At 45.8% G+C, this 11,532-nt stretch overlaps 1 protein-coding gene across 1 annotated transcript in view; it reads left to right on the plus strand.

Annotated features, from left to right (window-relative positions):
• Positions 1 to 4,302, plus strand: part of LOC146208205 (organic cation transporter protein-like) — a 29,213-nt gene extending 24,911 nt beyond the window's left edge. Inside the window, exons 9-10 of the mRNA XM_084587227.1 lie at positions 3,148 to 3,311; positions 3,913 to 4,302. Coding sequence (XP_084443353.1) covers positions 3,148 to 3,311; positions 3,913 to 4,003 — 255 coding nt within the window. The 3' untranslated portion in view covers positions 4,004 to 4,302. The remainder of the gene's footprint in view (positions 1 to 3,147; positions 3,312 to 3,912) is intronic.
• Positions 4,303 to 11,532: the final 7,230 nt, after the last annotated feature.

Below are 11,532 nucleotides of genomic sequence, written 5' to 3' on the forward strand. Positions count from 1 at the left end.
ATATTGGCGAACCCTTTAGATTAGACATATCAACTTACGACGTCAAAAATACAGCCCTGAAACCTATCACATGCGAGCTGGTTAACCATGCTAGCGGCTGTAAGTTACAGCTTTGTTCACTGCTTTTCTGGAATGACCACTAGCAAGTTTTTTTTTTTTGTTTTTTTTTTCTGCGACAAGCACAAAACAAATACAGATGGCAGTTTATCTAGTGACGTCACGTGCCCACGGTTGCCCGTAGAAATCTTCACGAAATGGGTAATCATAAAATTCTTTTGGGCTGCAACAAAGCATCGAAGTCCGTCGAGGCGAAATTTGCTACAAATATCTAGAAAACTAAGGATAACTTACTATTAAAGTCTCAATAAGATACGAAGGGGTAGAAAACACGCTGCTTTTGCTTAAGCACTCTCTTTACATCCGGCGTAGCTGATTGCTTAGTCATTTTGTGTAGTACTTCCAGCCAATAGGAACTGTTTTTTACAGCTTTATTCTATTTCCAGTCTTTGTTAAAGTTCTTAAAACAATTGTATAATGGCCACAGGTACCGGTTTCTGTTTCTAGGTCCTCAAAATCAGTTATTCATTATGAAGCTTCAATTGGTCAAATAATCGCCTAACTTACTTGTCTTGTCTTGTCTGCCCCGCCGGGTTGGCGCAGTGGTTACGGCGCTCGACTACTGTTCCCAAGGGCGCGGGTCGAATCCCGGCCTCGGCGGCCGCTTTTCGATGCAGGCGAAAAGCAAGGCGCCCGTGTGCTGTGCGATGTCAGTGCACGTTAAAGAACTCCAGGTGGTAGAAATTTCCGGAGTCCTCCACTGCAGCGTCTCTCATAGCCTGAGTCATTTTGGCACGTTAAACCCCACAAGCCAAACCTAACTTGTCTAATTATTTTGTGCCTGATATTCCGTGTTGAAAGATATCATACGCCCTGCAAAAACTCCCTACTCGTTAAACCGCTTAATATGATCACAGTGATCGCTTTTGCATCTGCTTTTATTACACTATAGTTTCTTTCTTTTTGCCATATCTCGGTCCCTACAGGACGCAAGAGAGTGCCATATAGCGCTTCTTTGTTTTCTGTTTCTGTCGCAACTATAAAGCCACACGCTCAGAATCCCTCCACTCGGCTCGCCCTTGCAAACCCTTGAATAACGAACTGCCGAGGCAGTAAAGATACGTGTCGACGCAACGAAGATAACTCAGACGTCTGAAATAACTGGCCTGCAGCGGTGCCGCTCTGTTGAGAGCGAGTCTGGCATGAAGACCTTTTCGTCAGCATCAACCAGCGCAAATAGTGTTTGTATAGTGCGCCCACTTCACACATGCTGCGACGCGACGCGCTTGTTTGTCGAAGCAAAACAAGATTGCGAAGCTATACGGAAGCAAACGCGATAGCCGATTACGGAGGAGCCAGAGAAGCAGTGGTTGCGATAACTTGTAGCGTCATTTCTGGGTACAGAGCGAAGCCCAGCTCTGCGCCAAGTTTACCCTGCAGTGTGCGGCTACAGCCTCATAGATCACTTCCAAGCGTGTAATTGGTCTGGTTTGGTTTTGTTCAGTTTCGGGGGGTTTAACGTCCCAAAACGACTCGGGCTATGAGAAACGCCGTAGTGGAGGGATCCGGAAATTTCGGTTACCTGTGGTTCTTTAACGTTCACTGACATCGCACAGCACACGGACGTCCTAATTTCCGTCTCCATCAAAATGTGGCCGCCGCGGCCGGGATTCGATCCCTCATCCATGGGTACAGTAGTCGAGCGCCCTAACCGCGGTGTCACCGCTGGGGCTTCAAGCTTGTAAAGTCAGTGTAATTTAATTGGCGAACTATTGGAGAAAATATGATACGGCTAACACAAAAATACAAATAAGAGCGACTTAATTGGAGAACAAACAAGGAATTAAGTATGTCAAAGGAAGTGCGGAGAACTGTGGGCTCTGTGACGTTGCATAATTCTTGTCAAATTGTGCTACTATAGAGCACGACAACGCCGCGAAATGTCATCGATTACTTTGAATGCCACCGTTGAAACCAGGATAGCAGCAGTATATGTAAAGAATGGGTGCTCACTACCAGAGTTTATCGAAAACGTCGCTACAAATTTTTCTAAATATTACTACAACCACTATGTAACTGACCTGTATCTATAACAAAAAATGCCACTGAAAAGTAAACAAAAAAAGCTTATCGAGCATTGAGAAATGCCACCTCACGGCTCGATAAGGGAACCGATGCCTGGCAGGAACCATATATGTCAAAAGTTACACAATTCTATCGTTTGCCTCTCAGTCCAAGAGTGGGGCTTTTATATCGTCTCTGTAGACTGAGATGTGCACGAGATAAGGTGTGCTGAAGTGAAGATGTTAAGATGTGCATAAGATGAGAAGAGCCGTGGTCCTCACTTTCCGATGCCTTCCATTGTTAGAGAAGACGCAATGGCTCTATTATCCGAGTGGGAAGTGAACCATGGAACCTGGCGATTTTGATCAAAGAAGGTATACGTGACACATATTTCGATTGCTTTGCACAGCTCTTTACAACGAGCACAGTGTTGCGATCCCGATTAACTAACCCAACCTTCTTTTCTTCGAGAAGCAGAATACTGATGAAATCACGTCAGTGACAAGCTAACTCCTCTTAGCAAGGGCTCTCCACATTATGTTTAGAACCACGTATAATTGTGCCAACTCGCCGCGTTTCCAGTATTACGAGGCAGCGTCTGCCAATGCTGCTACTGCCGAATGAAGTTTCTGCAAGATCAGCAACCGCTGTCTCGAGCAAGGCTGCCGCCTGCATTTTTTAGCCGTGTAGACCTTGTCAACAACTTACACAAGTGCACTCGCCATGAAGATATCCCTCTTTTTTTTTTTGGCATTCAATGATGTGACGTGGCGCAGATGTCACCAGCTTTGTACACGAGCTTTTTAACTGCTTGTGACATCACGTTAAGTGTATTCTTCGCGGAAGCGAACCAGGAAACATTTCGTCTGTAGTGCTGGCTTAATGTCCTTGCTCAAGGATGCATGTTCAGAAAATGTGCATGACATTCCGTAAATGGCACCTCTACTGATTTTAAGTGAACTTAAGGCTGCGGTCTTGATGCTTCAGTTCTTTTAACCTCGGTTCGCTCTTACTTTCCTATTACAGGGCCGATACGGGAACTGGATCCCGTTCCTGTTCTTGGCCATTCTGGCGGCTGCAGCGGGTGTGTCGGCCGCTTGGTTGCCAGAGACTAACGGTTACGTGCTCTGTCAGACCGTAGAAGATGCCGAAGACTTTGGCAAGACACAGAAGTTCTTCTCCTTGAATAGGTACGATCCACAGCCTCAGAGGAATCAGGCCAGCCAGCCTCTATGCATGCCCCTTATTTGAACCTTTGTTGTAGTCATAGCTCCGAGAGTGATGTCATGACTCCGAGAGTGATGTCAAAAGGAGAAAAGATACTTTTGAGCTATAACAGACCTGAAGACCTACAGGCAAATTTTCAGTGACGTGGCTAAGGTAATTCACTCTTGCATAAACGATAGCTACACTTATGTGTGCCCATTCTAGTAGATGGTGACACTGTATTCGGTAAAATGTACATACCTCTCATACTTGTGTAGACGGTTCGGAGCAGGCACTTAGGTAGACTAGAACCTTCATGCACAAGCATAGGAGCTACATAAATGCGAGCTACCTCATGACTCCTCGATGGGCACTAAACGTTACATCATTCCTGTCATTCTGCTTACTCTGTTTAATAACTATATTTATCAGCGACCTGAACTTCGATATCAAGCCAATTCCTGCAGTGTAGGTCTTGATGGCGTGTTTTTACTATTTGTTCTGTGGAACCATATATTTTGGTTTCTTGCCGCAGTGTGTACAATGTCTGTTTGTTCTCATCTTTTTCTTTTTTTTTTTTCAAAGGTTAAAAGACAAGAAAAAGGGTTACGAGAAAGGTGTCTCCAAGGAAAAAGAGACGGAACCTATGGCCAAGCCTCTAGACGTCAAAGCCTGATCCCATCAGCGTAGCGACGTGATGTTTGCAATGGTGATTTTAGTATGTGGCGCCGATTACGTCTGGCAGCGTTGTCCGCATTATACCAGTGACCTCTACAATTCATTGCCCTTCAATGTTTTGGCCACACAGTTCACCCTTCACTAATGCACGGCGCACCTCATACCATGACGTACAATCTAACTTCGTGAAACTTATCGCAGATTTATGCACAAGCATTGAATGTTAGCCAGTCATGCTTCATGAGCTTGTAAAAAGCCAGAGGACAAGACACAGCTGCAAGTAGCCAAAGTACAGAAAAGCGGGTTCACGCTGTAAGAACAGAAAGGTGTCTCAACGAGCACTCCACCGGTTGCACAGAAACCCCTCGCAGTTCTCGACTCTCCGACAGATGACGCCACACGACTGCGACAGCTTTCGGAGTGAGCAACTGCGAAGTAAATTGGACAGCAATAGACATTACAAGAAAATGTTGGAATATTGGGGAAGTGTACATTGAGAGGTAATGAGAACACTAGTTTGAATACAAAGGTTATACAAAATGAGTAAATAACCAAAAATACGGTACATATTCTCAGATACTTCTCAGTGTTTACCAGAATTCCAACAATTCGCTTGCCACCAGGCCGATAAAAAGCGGATGCCTGTATTGATCGGTAATCCGTAATTCAGCATGCGTCGAACCGAAGAAGCTTCCGGGGATTTAGTCCAACTCAGTGTGCAGGTTGTCTGAGCAGTGGTGCGGACCGCGGTGAGCGTTCGTAATTCTTTCGTGTGGTGGGCAGAGCTAAACAGAATCTGGTAGCTGCTATTCCGTTATCACACCCTGTAAACAGATTAAATTTGAATTTCTTCGCATATTGCGAAACTACCTCAAGCACGACAGAAAAGTGCGTGCAGGCGCCTGTGCTGTGAATCGGTTCGCATGCTATACCGAAGCTGCATATATATTGCACTAGTAATTAACTTCATAAAATTCATTAGGCACAAATAACTAGCATTATATTCAAGGAGCAAGAAACACTAAAATCGGTGTCAATGCTGAGCGAAAGTTCATATGCATGACTTACGAGACAAACAGCACGGAAATTAGACCTCGCTCGTTGCTTTTGACTCCATCTACATCGAGTCAATGGCAGCCCCGCCAACAGCTCGAAAATAAAATGTTCGGCAGCACTTTAAACAAGTAGTTGAAGCGGCATGATGTGGTATACGAAGAGGGTGATTTCTGCGGGCCCTTCTCCGTATAGACGTACGGGTCTTGATTTGCCTCAACCTCTTGACGATTGGCGCGTCTAGCGGACCGTGAAGAACGCGGTGTTTCTTTGGCATCGGTATATTGTGCCGCTCAGCTGGCGTTTTACATCCCTTCTTAACTTTCTACTAGCGTACAGGACAATCAGCGAAGCTTGTTGGCACCGTGTCTTTTGTTGAGACACGATCGCCGCGGTGCACCTACAAACATGAACCTTGTACATGAAACGTTTCTGACTCGAGATGAGGCTCGAAATGATTCTCACATAAAAAGTCTGAAGTTTGCAGTAAACAGTCCTTAAGTGAGATGGCATTTTCTCACACTTTCACAAGCTCTTCGCCATATAGTACAGAAAAAAAAAAAAAAAAGCGATTTTTCTTTGCACGATCTAGCCTGTCGTGCATCCCGCAGCAAAGCTATTTCGTCCCATGGTCAAAGCACCTGTGACCGCACCATGCAAGCCCACAATCGATCATGCACTCATGTTTCAGTCACAAAGCAACAATACAACCCGAATTCCGTGCAAAAGAGACGACAACGCGTGCCCGCTTTTCTGCGTTGCCATCTGTCGGCAAGTAGCGGAACTGCAAAACTTATTGTGCACTTTCAGGGAGCAGGACAAACGGCGCCGTTGGCACACCTTTCTGTTTTTACATCTTCGAGCCGTGCGCCACACACGACGACTAGAATACATCTAGTACTGCTGGGTACGAAGGGCTGGAGGATGACTCGTTACCATGAGAATTGATCCATTATCGCTTTCAACTGGCCAGTAACCTAATGCCGCTTCAGCCAAACCAGAAAATGAGTCTTAAAAGTAGTCTGACATTACTGCTTGCACCAATGCCATCTTCTTAGTGCAGTGTGCCAGTTCGCATTGTGCCAGGCGACTACTATACGTTTGCAGCTGTTCCTCACACAGTTGGCACGAGATTAGCTACTAAAAACCAAATAAGTTGTTGTTGTTGTTTTTTTGCCACTACCGAAAACGGCATGTGTTTTTCGTTTTCTATGCACGACCTGAACAATATCGGTCAGTGACAGGATGGTATGAACAGGTGTATGTCGCAGAATTTAGAACTGTTTCTCTTTACATAGGTTGTGCGGTTGAGCTGACCGCATTAAACATGACGCCTTATTTAAAAGAACCAGCCTATTACCGGCAACTAAGCCGGCAAGAAAAGAGTGGCAAAGAAAAGACCGGAAGGCCAACTTTCCTGCCTCGGTGGCGTAAAATCAGAATTAAAGATACATTTACAAAATAAACAATTTCACACGCCACAGAAATAGTTTATACAGCACATTTCTTTCGACCAACAATACACATAAATATATGCAATTGATTTTATTTGCAATATTGCAGTATTAACTGACCACTATTTTTGTACCCGCTATGCTTATTAGCGACCTCTCGAAAAAGAGGCGTCGGATCGCTTTTTTCATCAATTATTGAGTTGGAATACTACCCAATACAGTGCCCTAGCCATTGTTGAAAGTGCTACTGTTTGGCGCGTGCTAAGGCTATTTTTCACAAAACGCCGAGCCCAGAGTTCAAGTCATATTCGGAGCAATATTATTTGCAATGCTTGTGCACTTGCACTGCACACGGATATAGCATGATTAACCTCTAAAACATCTCTATGACCCTCATGTTTTGTAAATGTATATGTCTATATCTTGAAACCATGCCTGTACCAAGAACTTGCAGATTTTCTCCTTTTCGTAGGCTGGACCTCGAAGGAGATGTCGATTCTCATAAATAATTTTAATCTAAACTATTTTTTCTTTTCAGTTAGAACTAATACGTCATCTGAGTAGTCAATGCCAGGTATATTCATGAGAGGTGTTGTATTAGCGTTTTACAATTATTCATGATTTTTTTCCTTGCATTTAAGTGGTGATATCGTGTATAATTAACCAGACGAGCCCACTGCCATGGGCCATCAGACGCCATGCGCAATACACGTCTTCACATTTGCATTACATTGTTATACGTTTTTGTAATTCAGCACGTAGTAAATTTAGTTGCTTACATTTGCTGTGATATAACTCTATCGCTTTGTTCAATTATATGAATCAATAAAGAAATAAAACATACGAATGTGCAAGCGTCTGAAATGATAAAGTTGTGGCCATGCATCGGGAACTTCCATTAGGGCTTCACGAACCCGATTCCATTGCTTTCGGAGTCACACGTGTGCTTAGAGCTGACGTTGTCCCTCTATTATAATTTCTTGGCCAGTAAATGTTTGCTAAAAAACAGTTATTCAGCTTCCTCAAATTTCGTGATGCATTCTTTAAAGTAAGCCGTTATTTTAGTCTAGTTTCATCGCTGCCTTGCTTTCATTTCTTTAACCTCACTGGCGTAAAATTTAATCGTTTCGATTCCCAACAAAAATTTTACGGACAGCGAAAAACATTAGGCGGACGCTTAAGCACCGCCCTAATAGCAGACGCGACAAAGTGCGCACTCATTGCCTCGTTCGAATTCTCGTACTGTCGCATCTTGCTTTTAAACCGTCTAGCTGAGCCATACCGAGCGTTCTTCGCCTTCTCTCCATCCCTCTTACGAAGTCTCTCTGATCGCCGAGCTCTACACTAGCTACATGACACTTGTTTAAACAATACACACTGCTACGTGCATCTGGCCAAATGTGGGACGATGCTGGCACACTAATGCCCGCCTCAGGTTCTATCACACGCGTTCAAACACAGCGACACGCTCACGAAATTATCGTTTGTATATTGCACTGGTTTCACTCAGTATTTACTAATCACTACTCACTAATCAATCAGGCACTCGGTCAAACTATCAACAACCCCATTCATTCAACTAGCGCTGCATATTTTCATGTAGTGGTAACAATTTCGTAAGCACCAAAAGAGGAGATAGGCGTAATAGCACTGCAATACACTTTTTATTGGGTTGACTTGCGCCCGCAAAAGAACTAAGCAACACGGCGGCGGCAATAACTGCAAGTGTGCTCGTCGGTCGTCGAACAGGCTACCCTTTTCACTCGTCAACGCTCAATTTAAAAGAGGCGCAGAAACATCTAGATAAAACCGCGGACAGTGACTAGCATAACCGGGAACATTGTAGAAATACAAGCGCGTAGCTGGAATCCTTCGAAATATATCTCATATCATTTGCAGCAACAAAGGAAGCGATAAAGCCGCGCCTCCCGACAACGACCACGAGCAAACAAAGAACGATAAGACTGCATGCCTGCGGCTGTCGAAAAAAGGACAAACATTTGAATGGCTCGCGGCAATATATTATGGTAGGTGATGGTGGTGGTAATGTCGCATTTATTCGTACGGAGGCCAAAAAAAAATTAGTTTTGATTGAACTCTGGTTACCCCTAGTTGGATTGCGATAGCAACGGCGGAAGCTTCTTTTGCCTGCTAGATTATTCCCCTGTCACGCCCTATCAGTTTAAGGTGCTACATTATTGGGGACACTTAAGCTCATCCGTTAAGAGTATGACGCGAGAGCGCAAGTTACCAATCTTCTTCTTGTTCTTCTTGTTCTTCGTCTTCTTCTGCTCCTCCTCCTCCTCGGCTGTTCTAGGTCAAGCGTGGCCTCCACCGGGACTACGGGACGGCTCGAAACCTGGCGCAGTATTGCTATCACAATAAAATATATCAGCGTTGCAGGCGGCCTTTGGGCTACCAGTTGTAGTGTCCAGGTTGTGCCTAGTCCCGACTTCCTCCATCCAAGTCACCAGCCGAAATTGGACATCCGGCTCGGTGCTGGACAAAGCAGCCTGCCACTGCTGCGGGCTGGTAAGGCGCCAAGAGAAGCTAGGGGGCAAGTGCGCCGGGCAAGAGTATAGAATATGAGCTTAGCCTTCACGGGAGCTCTCACATAGGCGGCAGGTCGGCGAGTACGTCCTGGTGTGAAGGAGAGCAAGACCTACTGGAGTAAGCAAGGTGTCGGCTTGAAGGTGACGCCACAAGTGTTGGTGTTGCTGGGAAAGATTCATGCGAAGGGGCAAAGGTGAGACGAGAGAGGCGGTAGTGCAGAGTGATTTCGTGGTGCATGAGGAACGCATCGCGGGTATCCATTCCCTGCAGAGATGGGCTTACTCGGTCAGTACAGTCGTGAGCGATGGAATTGGTCCCCTCGTTGCCAGCATGCGCAGCATGAGCGAGCAACCGGATGATTTGAATGGAGATGCAGGGACAATACCGGAATGCAAGATGCCGGTGGCTGTGGGTGCCACCAGTCTAACCGCGCCGTTATAGATCGCAGCCGTTGAGTTACTGAAAATGTATTCCGCAGAGGTTAGCATAATAGCAAGGGCAATAGCCGCCTCCTCAGCCTCAACTGAAGTCGAAGTATACAGTGGTGCAGTTAGAGTGGGTCGGAGAGAATTGTCAGTTACTGCAAGGTCATAGATTAGGTAGCAACGGTACGGGGCGGCATCTAGTATAAGCCCCTGCTGGTTGCCGTCCGTACACACGCCAGGGAGAGGAGGCTCGCGCTTCTCTGCGGGAGGCGAGGTATTCGGGCTGCATATTCTTAGGTTAAGGGTTAGGAGGGAGGAGACATGAGCAAGAATAGACAAGGAGGTGGGAAGGGGGCAAGAGGAGAGCGCTTCAGGGTGAAGAGAAGTGCGCGAGCCGGACGTACGCAGGAGAGACGGAGAAGCTGAGCAGTGTGGTTGGCTTCCGTCAACTCTTTAGGGAGTTGTGAGCGCCCATGGATAGCAACCCAGCTGTCCAGGTTGATGTGGGAAGGAACAAGGCAGACTTATACGCCTGGCGAATGAGGATGTTAACTTTGTCCACCTCGGTACGAGAAAGGAAGAGATGAGGAAGAGTATGTATGAAGCTATCAACGACAGAAGCCTGGAAGAGGCAGCGGAGGTCGTGTTCGCGCATGCCGTGGTAGCAGTTTGGAATGTGGTGTATGAGGCGTGTTTGGTGTACAGTGTTTGCAAGTCAAGTGATGGGTGTAGTGTGCTCGCAATAGGACTGAAGAAAGAGTCCAAGGATGCGGGGGGCAGAGAATGGGTGTGCCTAAGAGAGACGGGGACTTGAAACGGTAGTAGGAGACTACGCCTGAGACAGAATAAGCAAAAGCTCCGATGTGGTCAGGGAACAACTCAATCCGATACCAGGCATGCGTCTCCATCGCATTCACAGCTACTTGGAGAGTGGCATCCATGTCACCAAGACTGCCGGTAGTCAGCCATAGGGCGGAATCATCGGCACCGTATGCATGCAACAGAGATGGGATAGCGCATAGAGTACGTTCCAGTGGGAATAGCGTGATGTTGAAAGAAGAGGGCACAGGCCAGAACCTGGAGGGGTACCCTTGTTGTCAAGAAAGAAGGAAGGGAAAGCAAATGGGCCATATGAGATTTCGGCTGTGCGGTGGGCAAAAAAAAAAGCGATGATGCAAGCATGGACACAGGATCCCACAAGTAGGGATGAGAGGGCATCCAGAATGGCAGTATGGTGAACACTGTCTTATGGTTTTGTAAGAACTAGGGCAAGAATAGATCGAGTGCGTTTGCGGTGGGAGCGGTGCAGGACATCCTCGAAAAGCTGGAGCATAACCGCTACCATAACAAAGGTCATGCCAATAAACCTTGATGTACCAAAGCGGCACTTCTACTAGTGATTTCCTTAGAAAGAATTTAGAGCCGTTGCTGCAATATGGCGGTTCACTGCTAATGGCGTAGATAACAGCTAAGGGATATTCAAAATTCCGCATGTGCGATTTTCTACATAATGATAGTGTCCAAGACCGTTACGTTTATACACTCCATTCACACTGTTAGCCCCTGTCCTATAGCCCTCGTAGCTCTTTTATAGAGCAATCCGCCGTCTAGTCTTCGGCACATTTTATGCGGGAAGGCACGCTTGCAAAACTTTGAACCATTTCGTATTGCACAGATACTTCGAAAATAAGAACGCGCTGTGCCTATCGGCGCTGTCTTCGTGTCATGATAATAACAGAGTGCATTTGATTACGCTGCGGCAGTATTGCCTTGATTTCGTCATACAATGCTCCCCGAGATATCTCCACAAGCTGTGCAGTCCAACGTCTTGACGTGACAATAAAAAAATTTGAAAACGTTCGACGCCGCCGAATATTATTATCGAACATCAGCTCTTGAAACACCACCGTTGAATTGAGGGCACCCCTCGGTGGTAGCATTGCTGCGTAAATTTAGAAACTTGAAATTGATTTTTTTATATTTAATAATTTTATGATTTTTAATTTCCGTAATGAAACACCACAGTTGACGGCACACTTCAA

This window comes from Amblyomma maculatum, chromosome 1 (genome assembly GCF_055883805.1).
Source record: "Amblyomma maculatum isolate TAMU_Amacu chromosome 1, ASM5588380v1, whole genome shotgun sequence".
Lineage (NCBI taxonomy): Eukaryota > Metazoa > Arthropoda > Arachnida > Ixodida > Ixodidae > Amblyomma > Amblyomma maculatum.